Source organism: Molothrus aeneus, chromosome 1 (genome assembly GCF_037042795.1).
Source record: "Molothrus aeneus isolate 106 chromosome 1, BPBGC_Maene_1.0, whole genome shotgun sequence".
Lineage (NCBI taxonomy): Eukaryota > Metazoa > Chordata > Aves > Passeriformes > Icteridae > Molothrus > Molothrus aeneus.
The window spans coordinates 127,715,963-127,735,660 of NC_089646.1; the positions used below are offsets into that span (position 1 = coordinate 127,715,963).

General features: G+C 34.7%; 1 protein-coding gene across 2 annotated transcripts in view; it reads right to left on the minus strand.

Moving 5' to 3' along the window:
• The window catches only part of ZFPM2 (zinc finger protein, FOG family member 2), a 309,054-nt gene that overhangs the window by 220,969 nt on the left and 68,387 nt on the right, over positions 1–19,698 (minus strand). For both annotated transcript variants that reach the window (XM_066547561.1, XM_066547553.1), the window contains one exon: positions 15,148–15,249. In XM_066547561.1, the coding sequence (XP_066403658.1) occupies positions 15,148–15,249 (102 nt within the window). The remainder of the gene's footprint in view (positions 1–15,147; positions 15,250–19,698) is intronic.

Here is a 19,698-nt window from a genome sequence, read left to right on the forward strand (position 1 = left end):
AAGTCAAAACATCTTAAGTATTTTAATAAAAAACTGTTTCAAAATAGTAAGTTAAAAAATCAAGCAAATTCATGAAAAAATATTCTGTTATTAACAGAAACTGAAGCAGCTACAATTTGAAGTCCACTGTATTCAGAATTCTTTGTATTGAAGTAATTTAGTCCACCTTTAAGACCTCTTACATTTCCAGAGTAGAAAGGGGTCTTTAGCATTGCTTTGATTTGCATCCTTGCTAATTTATTCAGGCTGGCATTTTGCTGAGTACATAGAAAGTACCATGATAGAGGCAGCTCCTTCCTGAAAGAGCTTCTGAGCTAAAGCCACAGTCCTACAAACACATTTGTGCTTAGCTTCATGCATGTGGGTAGTTCTGGTTTTTAATGGAATGCTCACACACATTAAAATACAAGTTTTGAAATATTTTGCAAGATGGGAGCTAGAAGAACAGAAGTGTTTTTCTGAAAGTAATTTTTTGTTTTCTTACTAGCTGTAGAGAAAAAAAATAAAGTAAGACTTACTGATTCTATCTTCAAATGCCAGTTAGTCTGGACAGACAGATTTATGCATGGATTTCTTGTATTCTTTTGTGAAGCCTTTTTCATGGAAACCTAAATTATTTTCAGGTGCCCAGAAGTGTAATTGTTCTTCTCCCCCTTTAATAACAAAGTGCAAGCAGATGAACACTCCCCTGGTGACTGTGTCTAAGTCTTTCTCCTAAAGAGTACATTTGTGAGTCTTGTGCAGAGGATATACGTATTCCTTAACTAGCCATTAACAGACTAGGTATTAACACCATTGTCATCAATGTGTACTTCTATATTTACTTCAACAGGACCAGAAATTGTAATTATACATTTGAGATCCTTAAAGACCAAGTTAATAAATTTCTAATAAATTTTTGCCCCTTGTTAAAATTTAAGAAAGCTTAAATAATTGCTAAATTTGCAGATATAGCCATATAACAGATTCCATAACATTTATCACGTCATTTCTGGAGAGAAGACACTGTTAAATTTAGTGATATGTGACAGAAAGATACTCTACAAATAGTCCCCCCTCATCCATGGGGCATCAGAGAGTGATGAGTACTTCAGCTGAAGATGGCCATGGTGGGTTACAGTCAGCTTCAGTATTTGGTATTCTTTATTTATGGGTACATACTGCTTAATATAGTAAAGCAAAGCTCTGACTTCTGGTGAGCAAAATAATGTTGTATTTCACAGTTATGATGTCATCAAAGGACTATATTTCATGGTTTTAACATCTTTGCAAATATATACATACAGTGGTATCCCCAAGGATCACTACCTGCCAGGGCTGCCTGAGGTCCACCAAGGTGGACCTCCTTAAATTCCATTTAATGTACATTAACATTTGAATATCAAGGAAGTCTAAATAGCCTGAGAGTAGAAAAGGTATTCTCAGTTTCACACGCTGTAGCATACTTGCCATATTACATGAATTTTTCTATATATTATGTGCTGTGTTATCTCCAATTCCCTCTTTAAATTTCAACACACTATATTCCTTTTATGCATTTATCCGTGCATATATGCTTTATACATTATATGTAATTACAAAATTACAACTCAAGTGAATCTCATAAAACACATAAACTATCTATGACACAGTCTCAGAAATTCAGATCTTGAAAATAGAATTTGATTGCTTTATTCACTCCAAACCAGTATCAATGTAATATCAGCCTTAAGCAATATGGGCTGCTAAAATCATTTGGTTCCATTTTTCCAAAAAGGAAAACTGATAGGATTATTTTCGTGATAAATTAATTTTACCATGTAATTGCAATTATGACTTCTAATTAATGAATGGTTTCAGCCTCACTAACTAGGTCAGCATTTTTCTTTTAAAAATATATCATTTTTTCTCTATAGATAAGTATCATGATATGTCCAAGCTTTGGGAAACACACAGCACTTTTTAGGGCAATGATCCTAGAAGCTGAGAAATGGTGAAACTATTATGACGTACTTTCTAAAAAATTCAAGCCATTTTTTGTCTCTTTTATGAGAAAAATTAAAATTCAAGCAGATGGCAAGAGGCTTTTTAAGAGGAAAGATCAGTTTCTTAGTACTATTGGAGTATTTAATTTCTTGACTGAGCTTCCCAGTATACAGAGCACTGAACAATGTGAGACCAATGAATCAGTTGAGCAACTAATCTCTTACGTCATGGTTGTCAATACCCATATGCCATTGCAGGATATATTGACAAGAGGCAGAATCCAAGGAGATTGACCTCTCTGTAATCAGATGCATTCCTACAGGAAAGCATATAAAACCTGAATCTTACTTTGTGCATCATGTAGAACAGACTCCAACACTCCTGACTGCCCATTGCTTTGCAGGTAACATATTTAAAGTACCATAGCAACATGCAAGGACATTTCTTCAGGGTCCCCTGAAGATGTCTTCTGGCACATTTATACCATTTTAAGCCCTACATCCCCATCAACTACCTTATCACACCATTCTTCGATGACTCACACATTGTGGTGCGACGATATAGGAAAAAAAACTAAGTTGCAACTATTAAAATAATGAGTAGCAGAACAGGATGAGAGAAAATAATTTTCTTGGAAGACACTCAAAATTTGATGGCTAAAGTGTTACGGATATAGGAATTAAACTACATGATAGCTCTTATCGGAACGCAACACACCAAAATATCTGTTGTTTCATTGTAATTTTTTTTTCTTTTTTGGCTGCTAGAAATAGTCACTTATTTAGAGAGCACCTCCTAAAGAAAAGTTTCATGAAAAGTTGATATCCAACACAAAACTTTGAAAAATAGTTAGTATCAAATACAGAGCAGTTCTGTAATAGGGGAAAGGGGTTTTTTTCCAGAGACTAAGTCAATAAAAATAATAAAGTAGAAATCACTACAGTAAATGTATTAAGTAAACAAATTATAGTATTATACATACTTTATCAGATAGCAACAAATTATACAAAGCATTTGCAATGTTGTATTACACAAGCCCTGAAAATTGGACTGTGGTCAACTTAAGAAAACTCTGACTGGATGCATAACGAGTGCTTTCCAGACAGTATTTTTTTTTTAATGAGAACTAGTATCTATTTATATATATAAGCCAAAGATTTATGAACTGATTAGTAATTTTGGCACCACACTCTAAATATCAAAGTTCAGATAACTGAATGAAGGGGTATCATACAATGATGTAATTTGAAATTCAGTCTCCTGGGCTGAACCACCCAGCCCAAAATGCATACACATGGAATATCTCTAGTGTATACATTGTATTATCTTTCTAAATTATCCAAAATAGTCCATCATTGCAGGTTTATGCTGATGAAGCATCTTATAAATCAAGGCATTTATACTGCCATAAAATCAGAGCAGCAGAGACCTGAAGAAGCCCACCCCGAGTATATTCTCTCAGTAAAATATGATTTTTACAGCTTTATCCCAGATCTGTGAAATATATCAGACAATATTGCTTTCTAAAATAAATAAGGCAATGTGTAATCATGCAATATTTACTTAAAACAAAACTATGTAAAATACAGTGAAGTTTTTCTACCTATAATCCCCAAAAACATGTTATGAAGCCGGCTGTTCAAGGTTTTCACCTTGAACACATTGTTTAAAAGTCCTGAGACACAAAGGGGAGCAAAGGGAAAGAGTAAGCTATGATGGGACAACTTGATTGACTTCCATTGGAGCATATGATAAAAGATGCATTGTATACACTGGACTGGCTACTTACACTACCATAAAAGGCATTTGCAAGCATCTTCCCTCTGAATATGATTTCATATGCTATAGATTAAAAATAGTTTTTTGGAATCAACCATGATAATTAAAGAGGACATTCAGAACACTCCAAAATCTTTGTCAGGGGGAGAGGGGGGTAGGAACAAAATGTCCTCTACACATCTATTTTAGAATGTCTAAGGTAATCAGCTGACTGACTGCAGGAAAAAACAGAGTTACAGCTTTCCAAACACAAGCTTTTATCATTATTACTTCTGCTTACCCAAACATCTCACTAGTTTTTACCCTGAACCACACTTCTGAATGTTTGATTCTGGGGTTTCTCAGATTCCATTAGAACATGCTTAAAGAACTACACATTCTGTAATTAGATCAAAATGAGGTCTGATGCTATTAAGACAGCCATTCTTATTTTTGCTATGTTGATGATTAAGTGCTGAGTGACTGCATAAAGGAGTTAACTGCAGCATTTCTGTATGATGACCACTACTGCACTTTACGTAGACCATTTGCACATAGCCTTGTCTGAAGCCTAAATCAAGGAGTAAAAATGAGATCTGCTGTTCATTTCATATCCTCCTTTTGAGAATGCAATGGTAAAGCACCCTAAAAATGAAATGTGGCAATTAAACCTAAACCCAAATGTGTGCTAAGCTGATCTCACTGATCTAAACACAGAAAGTCAAGGTCAGAATTAAGAGAGGACTTTGCCCTTACTTCCAGTTCCATGACCACAACACCCATTTCCTCTTCTCACTCTGAACCATCCTGAACTGTGCAATTTTGAGAGTAACTACAGTGTCACATGTCACATTAAATTTTTTACTCAGCAAAAGTTAGTTCTTTTGAAAGGAGGTACAATGGTTCCTGGTGATAATTTTTTTGTTGTTTTATTTATATTATTCCAACATTTATCTTATGATGTCTTAAGGGAGAGTAAATAAAGTGGCTTTTAAAGGTTTAAAAGGATACTGTAATTTGAAAACCAAAATATTTTCTTCAATGAACTGCTGAACACAGAATTAGTTTATTTAAGAAATAAAGTCACTAGCATCTCTCAGTAGGTATTTGTATCCAACTACTGGACTACACCTTAAGTGCATTAAATAACGCTGTGCTCTGCATATGGTTCAATATATTAACATATCCATTCTTCAATTGTTCAAGGCAGTGTTGTCATGCATATTCCAAATGCAATAATCTTAGCTGAATTAACAGGAAAAACACAACAAAGAACAAAATACTTGTGGACTGATTACATGTTCCTTTTGATTCTCACTCAGTCTGCTTCCCAAACCAGACACTTTCCCAGTCGTCTGCCACTACCAGGGTGTAACATTGCCTTTATGGCCAAACTACAGTGAAGACAGCTGAAAAGTGCAAAGCTCTCTGCCAGTCTCTGCAGGTCCCTTGGTGTATGGAATGACAGGAAACAATGTATTGTAATGCAGATGTTCATTGATTCCCTGCAGAATTTCACAGGAGTCCTTCACTGTGTGACCTACAGGGATTTGTACTTTACATAATATCCACTATGTAGTGTATCATGTCCAAAGTATCTAGTGAATCTGATGATTCTTCCCTTGCACATGCCTTTCCCAGCTATCAACTTTTTTCAGAGAACAAGATGTCTTTTGTGCTTGAAACATAAATGCCAATCAAAATAGAATACATTTCAAATATGTAGCACCTTTCATTCAAAGTTCAAGGACTTTTACAAATCAGGCAAATGTTCTCATGTTGGGTGTACAGGAGTACAAAAATTTTAGGAAGATACCAGATCATTTTCAAGCCTACCTACTTGTCCTAGTTTTGGCCAAGGACAGGGTTAATTTTGCAGTCTGGAGCCGTGTGTGCATGCCCATGTTGTTATTCTAGACCATACACATCATCAGTGGCGGGAGGGGGGAGCAAAGGATCCTCACTTCCAGAGGGAGGGGAGTGGCTCGTGGTTGGGAAAAAAAGGTGGCACATGGAGCGTGTGCCAGTCATTTTGCTCTTTGGCTCAGGGTTGTGCCACATTGATGAGCGTTTTCCACGTAAAACACCCTCTCTTACATTCACTATTACTAGGATTGTCACTGGAACTGTTCTTTTTTTTTATCCTATTGCTGTTTCTACTAGTTTTTACTCAACCCATAATCTCTGCCTTTTGTATCTCCCACTGGAGGGGGAGAGGAGTGAGTGTTGGAGAGGGAGGGGCACTAAATTAGGGACTGCCACTTCTAAGCCATGACCCTGATCCAGAAACTCGCCCATCTGAAGATCAAGATCGTGTCCAAAGAACAATTTACACCTAACACACTGAAAATCAAAAACATTGCTATGTCAAATAAATATTTCACAAATGGACAAATAACAAACCAGAAATAGTAAATGAATGGAATGCATTAAAAAAATAACTAATAGATTTGAAGGTTCTAGGCAGTTTCACTTTTCTGAAGCATTTTGACTTGGATAGAAATGAAGTTCTGAGTTTGAAAATATTCTAAAAGGCAAATTGTTTAAATAAAATTGAAGTTCTCCACATGTGAAATGTATATGCAAGATGCTACTTCTAAACTAGGCTCATTTCTATAGCAACTGATTTTGAAATTAAATTAAAATTCACATATATATGCAAACAATAACAATAATATATTAATAACATCAATTATACAATCTGTATCATATAGAATATTATGTTAATAATACAGTGATAAGGAAATGGCATTCCAACTGACAAAACAGTTGGAATGCTTGACAAGAGCTCCAGTATTCAGTGATGAAGTCACTGGTTTTTGATATTTTATGCTGCAAGTCAGATGAGACAATCCATGTCTCCAGGTTTAGAGAATCCTACAATATTTGCAACCTGCATCATGAACGCGATGCTACAGAAGTCACCACAGGAAGTGACATCATAAAAAGAAACATGTCTTAGCTTTCAAAATTTATTACTGCCTATTCTTATGAATTTAGAGTCTTACACTTCAATTTTCTCTTAAAGCCTTGCTGACCACTATTTCTGGCTAAAGGGTAGAATTCCCTTTTGTAAGGTGTGGCCATAAGTAAAATTTCTCCCCATCTATTACACATAAGTAGTGTAGGTCATGCAACAGCCTTGTTCCTAGAAAAGTCAAAACTGCTCATGGGAAAGATGACAATGAAGGTTTGGCTGCTACTTCCATGTGAATTCACCCAGCCACTCCCACAGTCTCATCCTTCAGGCCCATACAGGGAGCAGTCCACCAACAGTATCAACTGCCTTGAACAGGGAACCTCTGCACTAAGCATGTCAGACATAAATAAAAGCTTCCCTACACGTGGCAAAGAACAGCTCTGGGCATGGAGGCCAAGCACAGCCATGTTTATGTGCTGGGGGCTTCCTTAGCCTTTAATCAGGTGTCAGTATACAAACTACCTCTGGAGAATGTTCCTTGCAATGCTACAGCTTCTGCACTTTGGGATCTACTTGGGAAGAGTGACTGCTGGCCTCAATCAAAATCAAGATAGGCACTATTTTAACACTTATTTACTATCCCACTTCTGTCACTACTGAATGTATTAACACAGGATATTTTTCCTTCCACTTCTTAGACCAGCATCTCCTCATTATGAAGCAGACTCTCATCATGTAAGAAGAGGGGGGTGAGACCCAGAGAAAGGTCTGCAAGAGGAAGCAGCTGCTACAGCCAACAGAATAATTCATCCATCCCAGCTGGTGACAGCAAGATTGACATCATCATGCTCCTATAATGGTGCCAGGTTGCACACTAAAGATTACTTTTTAAACCTCACATATTAAAATACCAGTTTTTATAATCATTTCATGATCTAAGAAACTCAGCTTTTGTCACAAAAAATGGGGCAGCAGGGCAAACCTCAAGAGTTCCTGTTTTTAGAAGACATTTGGCAGTGAGTACAAATTATATGTAAGTTACAGACTAACTAAGTGCAAACTACATCATAAAGGTTAAACAAGTTGAACATAGTGCAAGTGTATTTCAGTAACACTGGTATTAGTCAATCAGACCTAAAATGGACTGATGCAGATGTGTGCAGATCGAGTTTCAGGTAAGCAACACAAATCAGGGCTATGCATGAAAAAGAACTGGGAAGACTACAGTCCTTGAAGACTTGGATAAATTCTATATACAAGACTGATAATTATTTAAAATCCTGCATTTAATGCACAGGTTTGGTAACTGCTTAAAACAGCTCTGTACCATAATCCAAACTACAAGACACAATCCACGAGCATTTGCACCTTCCTTAACACAATTTAAGTGTTAAAACAAGACCTGCAGTGCAAAGGTAAACTCAATGACTCTTAGACCCTTATTTTTGTTATTTTATGTCCAAATTGCCTCCTCCTAGTTCCAAATTGTTGATGGAAACCAGATCAAGATCCACAGAAATCCTTCCTTGCTTCAACAAGGTTCCCTCCCAACCCCTGGAGCCTGGGAGCCCAGCTCTCTGCTTTTGATCCAATATCCACTTCACTACAGAAGATTTATTTAGACTGCCTCTTGTTTCATTAAGGGTTCCAAAAGTCTGTGGTGATTTTTGACACTTTGTTATAATGTTTCTGTGACCCACCCCCCCCACCGCCTCCTCACATACCACACCACCCAGCCTCATTTTCATATGGATACAAAGCATCGGGATAAAATGATGGTTCATTATAGTGGTACAGAGCTCTTATCTTCATCCGGCAAGAGTCATTTCCTTCCAAAGATTGAAATGCAAATGTGAAAATTAATGATAACTGCATTATCTGATAGCGGAGATAATACCGATTCACTGTCAGAGTAACACACAGTCATTCTATGATTTCCTCTGCTTCTTCACAATATTCTTCTTACTGTCAGACTATATCTATGGTTAACTATGTTTCATGGATTTTTGTTAATTTACATCAAATAGCATTTCCAAGATCTTAAATCTACCACATTTCCCCAATCAAAAAGGAAACAAAATCAGGACAGTAATCTCCAAGTCCTTCTTAGGACTGGTTTAAAAAGAAAAAAAAAAAAAAGAAAGAAAAAGAAAAGAAAATAAGAAAAGAAAAAGAAGTAAAAAAGGGGGGGGAGGGGGAAGGCTATCATTAATGTCTGTTTCCATCTTGCAGTGGTCTGCCAACCATTCCATTCTATATTATACAGCTTTGCTTTGTAACCCAAACTTTTTATAGTATTACTAAATAATGCAGAGTAGGCCCAACAATCAATACATATTTGCAATGATTCTTATGAATTGTTACAGGAAATCTATACAGAAAAGCTTTTCCAAGTACCTTTTATAGCAGGTAAAAATGTGAATCTGGAATGCTCAATGTTCACTACAATTTTCTGATCTACAACTCACTAAAGCAATACACCAGAATTTACATGAAAGCCTGTTTCTATCTTTTATTGAATATTAACAGCAGCCTAGCTCAATGTAACATCATTTTGAAGTGCTATTTTATTTTCAGCATGTCATTTTTCTTAAAATTTCATAATTTCATAATTATTTTTTTAAAATTTCATTTTAAGAAAATACATTTTAAGAAAAACACCAACCTGTAAGAGTAATTAAAGGAAACTATAATATGCTACATTTAACTATGCTTAGTTCTTTTTTCAACAGTTCTCTGATACATGTGTACGAGTGATGATGAGGCTGCTGAAATGAGTAACATGAGTTGCAACTTCATTCTGATTTACTACTGTCAATAGCCAAAATCCTAATGATTTACTGGAGGCAGAATTTTACACATGGAAAACTTTCCCTTTATGTGGAGATGAAGGCAAAGAATACATGAAAAAAATAACCATGAACTGACAATAGGAGTTTTTAGGCCTTTTACACTGCATGGCAGGGTTTTTTTTTTTCATTTGGGTTTTTTTTAACATCTTGGAAATGTGGACAAATCACATTTTCTCACATTCTAAGCAGAATTCAGATACAATTCAAAAGAACTTCAGAGACAGACTTTCAAGCTATCCAATTGACAAAATCAGCCCATTCTGATAAGCCATGCACCCTTATGACTATAAAAGTAAGAGCTCACATAAGGAATAAGGACAATGTTGTGTAGTGCATGGGAATTAAGAAAAAGATCCAGTTCTTCCTCAGAATCAAGACTTTCCTGAATGGCATTAATTTCACCATCGGAAATGCCCTATATTTAGTCCCTCAGCTGATAACAATGTTTCTCTGCCTTAAAAGCTAGATACAACTTCACTGATGGCTGAAGCACTCATTTTTGGAATTGCAGGAAGAAAGTCAAAAGAATGGAGTGCACAGGATGGGGCACTGGATTTGGAAAAACTTTTTGGCTTAGTCAGTACTAGAAAATTGTGTCCCATCTGCCAACAGGGAAAAACATTCCCTTGCACATTACAGAATCAGTATATGTTGTCTTCAACTCTCTTGTTTATTTCATCACTACAGAGTAATTGAGAATTACAGAATAGAGAAAAGCATAAAGAAGTTATCATTCTTAACATAGTTTTGGTAAACAGTTACTGAAGAAATAAAAATTTGGAATAGCTTTTATGAAGCCTGCTTGTATTTATTCATTATAAATGCACCCAAATAGTACAATATTTATAAAAGCAATATATAGCATTCTCATTTATTAATTGCATTTTAGTTACAAGGAACTATCGTGGTCAGTCAGTCTAATTTCTGCCCCAGTGAAATCTATCTCATTTTTAAAGTCCAGTGTTTGCCACAGAACTTGATCATGTTCTTTAGGAAAGTATCTCATCCTGAATGCAAATAATTCTAATGACAGATAAGTGACTTTTCGTAAAATGTTTCAATAATGACTTTTTAAGCACTAAAATCCATTCTTTGTGTCTGAAACTTTGGAGCTTCAACATCCATTTAATCCTCTGATACTTTGCTAGAAAGAGGTGCCCATCATTATCAGATTTTCACTCTGAATTTAAAGTAGTTTGCAATCAGATTGCCCTTTAATATAACTTTAATATATCTTTGATAAAATAAATAGGGAAAGGACCTAGACCTTTCCATAATACCAGTCTTTTCAACTCTCTAGTGGCTCTGCTCTAAACCTTTTACAAATTTTAACATCATTCTTTAAGTGTGACCACAGGACACAGAGCCCTGTTTCAGCATCAAACAAGACTGCTGACCTGACAAGCAAAGCAATCTGAGAAGCCAAACACACCCTTTAGCCATGACCCTCTCTTTGGGCTCAACCCCAGTTCACTGAATCTTAAGACTTTTTTCAGAGACCCTGCTTTCTGATGCACCTACAGGTCTTTTACAACTGTAACAATTCTATGAAAATATTTATTTACCTTCCCATAAGCTCATAACTTTAATTACTCTGAAACCAAAATATTTCTGCAGCTAACATAGCAAGTTATTTAGGTCTGCCAATATCAATATCTACCCATTATTCAGCATTTTTTAAAATTTAAAGCATACTGCAAAAAACTACATATACTTTAGCTCACATTACATATTATGTTGGTTTTATAGGACATATTTTCTTCTATAAACCTATATAGATTGGAATTCTTAATAACCCCTTCTTAATAGAAGCATCTTACAGTATTTATCCCCTTATTTCCAGTGGAGCCACTGCCATGTGGACAGGTCTGTCACTATACACACCAACTTTTACTGGTTTTCAACACATTTGAGAAATCATATCAAAACTTTTAAGGAACTGAAGTTGATCACTAGAGCTGGGTCATCTAGGTCCTAAAAAAGTTAAATTCAAATGATCAGACTGCTTAAATTAACTAGTACAGAAGTACAGACATCACATACAGTCAAATAAGCTTTCTAGCAAAAAATGCTAGTTTTAAGCAGACTAGAAAAATTACTTTACCTTTTTACCTGTCCCCTCTAACTATTGAGTCATGACTTATAATAGATCAATATCAATTTTCAAATTATTTTTTTCTTACCACATTTTAAAATGTCATCTTACTGTTATTAATGAAGCTACTGATAGATTTTTAGGGTTTTTGGTTTTGCCTTTCCTCTTTTTTTTTTTTTTCCTTTTAGCTTCAGATTATAGCTGCTAGCATCTGGTTACATCCACTTGGATTTTTCTGGATATTTCCTTCTAGGCAATTTCAACATTGCCTTCATTTTTATTTTAGCTTTTGGAAAGTCTAAAAATTGTTCCTAAACTCTTCCAAGCTATAATTGATACTTCTGAATTCAAATCTTTTCTCCTTTTTAATAGAGTTCATATTTGCTGTCTCTTGCGATGACAAGTATGGTGGACTGAACTTGTATCCACCACTGCAAGCATGACCACTGAATAATGGTAAACAAGCATTCATTTACAAATCTATAAACAATTTATCTTTCAAGATGCCATTGAATATATACTTGGCTTAACAATATTTTAATTGAGGTGCTCAGTATTTAAAATTTTAAGAGATTTTAAGGAAATTCTGCTATGGAAGCATGAAACATGCATTCAGTAGAAACCAGAATGATCATATTCTCTAATATGATGGGTGATCTGCAGAACCCATGTAGGAGATCTTTGTTTGTTATGTCTAAAAGCACTGCCCTCACATGCACTGACATCCTAACAATAATACAAAGCTACAGAACTAACTCCATGTACCAAGGCAAACAGCAGACATAAGACCATAAAATCACCTCTGCTTTCACATTTAAAAACTAAATCTTTTTACATAAAATGCATTTAAACCCAGTCTTGCTGTTCATGCTTTCTATTCCTTGGACTTTTGCTGTTGGCTATAACAGAAAAAGGATCAGGCCCTTCACTCTGTGTTCACAGACAGTCTATTGACCAAAGTTTCCATTATTTCACAGCAGTTTCACAGAACAGGAATTTTTAAAAATTAAAAATAATAATAGTGAAAACTGATGGTAGTTGAAAAATATTCAGGTAACCCTCAAAGTGGCTACACAGAGTAGGCACTGTCTCTGAAATTCCTTGATGGTCAATGAAGGTCACAGGAGTCTGATCTGAAATATTGCTTCAGCAGAAATTCTTTGAAGCTACAGCACATTTAACTTCAGATTGTTTTTTTAAAAAAAATTCTAATTACAAAGACTTAAGAATGCATGTGGATAATGCAAATTTTCAAACAAAATAAAACTCTAATTAATGCCAGAAGTTTAATTTTTCAGTTCCTGACAAGTACTGGCTCTGAAAGTCACACTATGTTCCCTTAGTGCTAAAAAAAGACATAAAATATTAAAATAACAAAACCAATCTACTATTTATATAAATTCCTGAGTTGTCACAGTTCACATTATCAGTTGACAGCAACTTGTATCATGCAGAACACAGTTGTTGGATTCTGAGAGGCTCCACCTCTCAGAGATGGAACTTTCCTTACCAGAGAAGCTGAGGAGACCAGAGGCAGCTCAGATAACAAAGAATTCATCATCATCTGCCCTTTGAGGTTGTGCCTCTACTGACAGTTGGTAAATTTTTTGAATTAAAGTTTTTGATGGCTCGGTTTGTGCTGCACTAAAATAAATTCCTAAATAAGCACAATATTTCATGCTTTGTTGTTTTGTTTTTTTCCAAAACACCTGAAGATGTTATCTTTGTACTGCATGGTTGAAGATGATGTTCTGCTGATTGCTTCTTTTTCCATGTCAATAGTAACCAGCTTCATTTCATGTGTAGAGTATGGTATGGGGTATATATCCATTACTTTTTCATACGTATTATACCCTTGTAAAGCATCAATATTTGAATAAAATATAGATGCTGATACATCTATATCAAGTGGTCATCAGTTTTCAGAAGTTAAAAGAAATTCTTCCACATTCAGCTTTGATTTCTGTCTTATCCCATGTCAAAACTATCAATAAATATTACAAGAAGTACACTCATCCTACTATTTAACTGAATTTTTTCCCAACAAAATGAAAAGATCTCCTTTTGCTCCACAGTGTCAGAAAAGATCTCAGAAACTTCTGAATAAGGTAGCAAATATAAAAAGCAGTAAAATGCACATTCATATATGCTGAAATACACAAAAATATGCAATAAAAATTACAAATTTCAGATAGACCTAATTTATAATGAAATTAAAAATAAGCCATATGGTAAATACTGACAGCCTTTAAATCTGCTATGCAGCTAGAAAAGGCCATTCTGCTACATCCACATGTATATTTTGCATTATTTTACATGTACAGTAGCGTGATACTACACCTTGTTTTCATATAACACCATTACTGCTTTATATATAATATCAAGTTCTTTGTGCATTATCACGAAAAGCATTTTAAATGATATCATAATAATTAGATATACTATGTCTTCATTTTTGTTTGCATTGTATTTTCCAGCTACTGGTTTCAGAAAATTGCCATTAGTTTTGTTCTTCTCTTCATGAAGAGCATACAGTAATTTGCAAAATCAAGCAAGGATGAAAATGTGATTGAAATATAGGATTTTTTCTAATGAAATATTATTATGGCATTATAAATTATTGATAGAATGATTCTGGAACTCTCTTCTGATGTGCTCATCCTTTTGAGGGAAAATTTCCATAAGAGATTCAGCTATTGCTAGAGCGTGTTTGGCTTCAGATCCACATTTTGCAACAGTTTTATTAAATTATGGTCAATATAATGGATTTTTAAGGCCTATTCCCAAGTCCATGCCCATGAAAACACTGCATTCAACTGCAGAATTGCCTAATTGAGAAATACAATTTACCCCTTTGCCTAAGGTACTTTTACAGTACAAGAGAGGTTTTACATATTTATATTGAACAGATACTTGAAAGTATTGCCACATTACCATTACATCTTAGCAATGTTATGCTTGCACCATCTTCACTTACATAGCAGAAAATGTTACCTTGAATTACTGTTTTAATGTGAAGTTCTAACGCTTGATTGAATGCACTCTGAGTTTCTCTTTCCACTGAAACCAATGAGCAGATGTCCTAAATGATTTCTATAAGGCTCAAACAGGTAAAAAAAGCTCCTTGAAAATGTTAGTAGACATCATATCTATTTGTTAAGCTAAACATGTTGCTAAATGTTGGCACAAAGCTTGAGAAGAGACCTTCTGACCGCAGAAAACAGAGCAGAAGTGCTTTTCCCTTAATCACAGAAGAAAGAACTTACTGAGAAATTTTAATACTAAAATTCTAAGCAGCAAGAAAATTTTCCTTTACATTAAACAAGTACATAAGGCATTTTATGTTGAACATTTTACAAAATGGTGTAACAAAAGCCGGTTTTTTTAACACAAGAATGTCATCTTAGTACTTACCTGTCAATATCCCAAAGGATCATAAAAGAGGCAGTCCATTAAAAATGAATGCAAAGCACAACAATCTACTAAAATAATGAAATTAACAAATATTGAAGTCTACTTCAAAAAATTTCTCTTGGCTTTCAGTTGTTTCTCCCTACCTGGCCCATCCCAGTCTTCAGTCTCCACAGCAAGCTGCCCTGGTTTCTCTGACCTCGCATCACCATCAGATTCTGCTGCCTCCTGGATGCCTTCTTCACTGCCTGAAAAACCATCAAAAAATACAGTATTGACATATTCCAATAGTGACTTTAAAGCAAAGCTCCTGTAATATCCAAACTGCTTATATGCCTAAGTGAAAACATATGCATGTCTATAAACAGAGAGAACATGAAAAGAAATATTAGACATGTAAACATTTGTGAGTTCCCACTAACTCAAAGAAGCCCTGCGTATCCAGTACTTCCAGTTCCATGGAGAGAAAATCTTGGAAAACAGTGTTTACTCCATATGGTTAAAAAACAGAGTCACAACTTGCACCTAATTCTGTAAAACAAAGCACATAAAGTCACTGAGTCTGTAGGTACAAAGGAGAGAAAGAAATCAGTTCATGACCCCCAAGGAACATCTGCTTTCAGTTATGGATATTCTATTTTCTTGAATTGACACCTGAAAGTTTCTTATGCGCTACAAATAAATGACAGAACAAAAATTTGGTCCACTAAACATTTTGCTTTTTCACAAAACTAGTGAAAAGCTAATCCATGGTATTTCAGCATTTAAGGAATTAGCCCTTAAAATCATAATGTACCAGCAGGTTCCTAAAGTACTTTTTTCCCTATCAAGCTTTATTTAAAGAAATGCTACATTTCTGATGAATTTTTGGATTTTCACCATCCAGAAGTACCTGAAAATGTCTGTCTGCTTTCTGTTGCTATTCTTAACCAGGTCATATACAGGACACACAGAAAATTATGATAAGGTTAAACTTTTAGAGATGACCATTTAATTCTTATTTGAAGAACTGCTTGTTGAAAGGGAAGTTATTTCAGGTAAAAAAATACACTAGGCAAACTCCATGCCAAAATACTTTGAAATAAGCGCTATGAAAACTACATTGAAGATGAGGGTATTAACACAAAACACTCTGGCCATAGTAACACATTAAATGACATCTCTAAAGGCTTTTCCAGGTTTGGAATTTACTCATTTGTAGATTTGTTTGGTTTTATTTTAACACTAACCTCTCCAAGAAACTCATGCATAGGAAGACACTAAGAAGAATTGAAAGAAAAAAAAAATCTACAAAAATAACTACTTCAGTCAAATAGGACTGATTATGATTTAATTTTTTTATCAAACTTGAAGGACACTTTCTAAAAAATGATCTCCCAGAAAAAAGTGATAGCAGTAGAAAAACAAATACTGTGTATTTTACAAACTGAAAAATCAGACCCTTTGTTGATTTAACAACAGGAGACCAAGAAGGAGCAAAAAGCACAGCAATTAAGCAGTAACTTGTAATTTTTTCCCCACTCATGATAACAAAAGCTTTAATTAGCAACATAGGTAAAGAAATGTGATTACAACAAACTATGCCAGATCCCCATACGTTATCGCTGGAGCTATATTTATACTGGATAAGATTGTGACCCAGAGCTTTCAAGTACATGATTATATACAAACACTATAAAGTATTAACTTCATGTGCACATGTAAAGTCTCATAATAACACATTCTTCCTTGCATTCATAAAACACAGTTTTTCAAATATGAAGTCTAACAGCCTGATAAACTACTACTCACACAAACACAATACTATAATCACTCCAGAGTTTGATTACAAAACTATAGTTCAGTCAACTTGTGGTACTAAAAACATAGTCCAGAATATTCTTATGCACTTGTAGTGTGTAAAATAAAACTTGAATACAACACAAATATCAAGTATCATTTTTGTGTTAAATTGACTGTGTAATGGTAGCCAGGCATTTGAAGTTCACATGCTTCAGTCCAATCTGAAATTATCTTTCAGAAGAACGTCCTAAATATACTCATGTGCTGAAAAAGCTATCAAGTTTCTGCAAAGCAGTTTTAGCAATTATTTGTTTTTAAGCAACTAGACTATTTTGAATTAGCATTTGTATAGTTACTTTGTAGTAATCAGACCTCTGCTTTCTTTGGGTGGACTGAAAAACCTATTTGACAATTTTACGTTCATTTTTCTATATTCTCTATTTTCTATATTTTCTATAGCAACTTAAAGCAGTTTTTTTTGTCTTCAGTGGAGACAAAAAATTTTTTCCTAAGTTCAGACCTGACATGATTGATGCCAGTTTTCTTGAAAATGTTGGAAAGCAATTCACAGCAAGGACAATTCTTGTTTTCTAACTCAAGATGTATAACCAACACAGACAGTTCTTAGAATGTTCTTTGTAGAGAATGCAAATGTTTGTCTTCTACTGTAGATAATAGAGCTGTATGTACAAAATCAGGACAATAACAGCAAAATCCAGAAATAGTAATTCTTTTAGACAGAAAAGAAGCACAGATAATTGGACAATTGAACCTCCAAAATACTATGCTCTTCAAGGTTATAATATATGCCAACCTGGCGTTAGCTTCCAAATTTCAGCATTCTTCCAGCCAGTGCAACTAACCAGAACATAAACAAATTAAACTATTAGCATTACAAGAGGAAAGAGTGAAAAGATTGGGCTGAAAAGCAAAAGGACAGAGCAACAGCTAAGGTACAAAACCTATAGTACACAGTGATTAAGTATCTGGGAGATGAGGAAAAATCTGAAAATGTATGTTAGTAGACTACATAAATTCCCATTAACTTGATTTTTCAGTGTTTCATGAAGTACAGTGTTACATGGTTTCCACAGTCAGGTTTTAATGAATTGATGCATGTCTTGTGCAAATAGAGTAGATTAAATGTGTAGAATTTACATTAAGAAAAACTTTGCTCTGCATCTAGAAGTATTCTCAACTATTTTCATTGATGTTTTCTATTATTCCCAACTGCCAAATGCATGCATTACACACCTGAAATATCACCACACTGATTTCTCCTGTTCTCATAAGCTACTCCAGTCTGCTAGTGAAACCAAGAAATCGTACATTACTGTCAATTTCCGAATCCACCAGGGAGTGAAGTCTATCCCAGGCTCAGCTGAGCATCAATGTCAGATTGAAATGTGCAACCAAGACAATCCATTTGGTGCTGGAGACACTGCAACTTTAAAAACCCAAAAGGAGGCTTAGCAGAAGAACTGATAACAAAGCTTTTTTCTTTCCCCATACTTAAAGCTATTTTAGCAGCTAACATTTATTTAGCACAAAGGAGTTTATTTCCTTTCAGAATTTATTTTCTTTCCATTGTTTACTCTTTCTGTTCAGTCACTGACTACTTTTCAGTCTCTCAACAAGACTATTTTTATATTTATTTTCCAACTGATTACATTTTTCTTCAATTTACAGGTGTAGACATTTAAGTGGATCTAGGAAATGAATTATTTATTTCTTCCAAGTCCAATCAAATCCTTTTTGCCTATATATGCTACCCATTTGCTACTAACTTGTTGATTCCTTTCTAATCCCATTATTTTGGGTTTTCTCACACTATTTCTTTGCTTTGTCGCCCAATTATACTTTGTAGTTAAGTTAAAAGATAAATAACTTTTTCCCATCAACATCAAAGAGTGGTATAAGTACTCTAAAATGAACCAAAACCTGCTTCTGTTTAAGCACATTAAAGCAGTTGCTTCTTAGCACCCAAGCCTGGTAAGTGAATTTTGTCCTTTAAATGACCATTGCATGAAAAAATACTTCTATGAGTAAGCACATATAAAACCATAAACTATGTTCAGTCATGAGTCAAGTAAATCTACTGGAATGTCCACTACTTCTCTATACTTGATATTTAAGTTACACTTTTGGCAGAACTCATCACCTCTAACCTTAGATACCTGAAAGTTAAGCTAGGCCAGACTACTTATGTAGACACTCCCATAGGCAGGGAAGAAAGAAACATCCTGAGTGATTTATCCTATTCTAGGATGCCTGAGATATAAGACCCCTCTTGGTGTCTGAGAGAGCTGAAATTAATCATCCTCTTAAACACACAGCTTAGACTAGGAACCTATCTTTAGTCAGCTAAAGTTGGGAGAAACAAATCTCTGACTTATGCTGAAATGCTGAATACACAAAATACTGCTTAACTAAGAGGAAAAAAAAATCTTATTCAAATAACTTCAATATGTAATGTGGATAAAATTTTCATCTTGACCTTCATCTTGACAGCATTCAAAAACAGTTCAAGTTTTTTTTAATGTGGTTTAAATAGCCTAATGTTTATCCAATAGATAATTCACTGTAATTCAAGGTGGTAAAGTTGGTCAGGAAATCTGAAGACTGTAAAAGAGACATATTACCAGAAGCACGAGAGAGAGAACTCCAACTTCTCTGACAACACTGACAAGTAGGAAAAGAGAGACTTGAATATTAACAAGTAATTTCACTTTAATCTTTTTAACAAATTAAAGACTTCCCAATTTGTACTTAATCAGCTTGTACCACAAGTAGTTGTGGTATTTTATAGAAGCACATGGGTTAGCAGTTCTTCTCAATCCTGCTGTTTTAATCCATGTTGTTCCTATCAGTACTAGGCTCTTACAGAAAGTCTCGTACAATGTAACTATTGAACT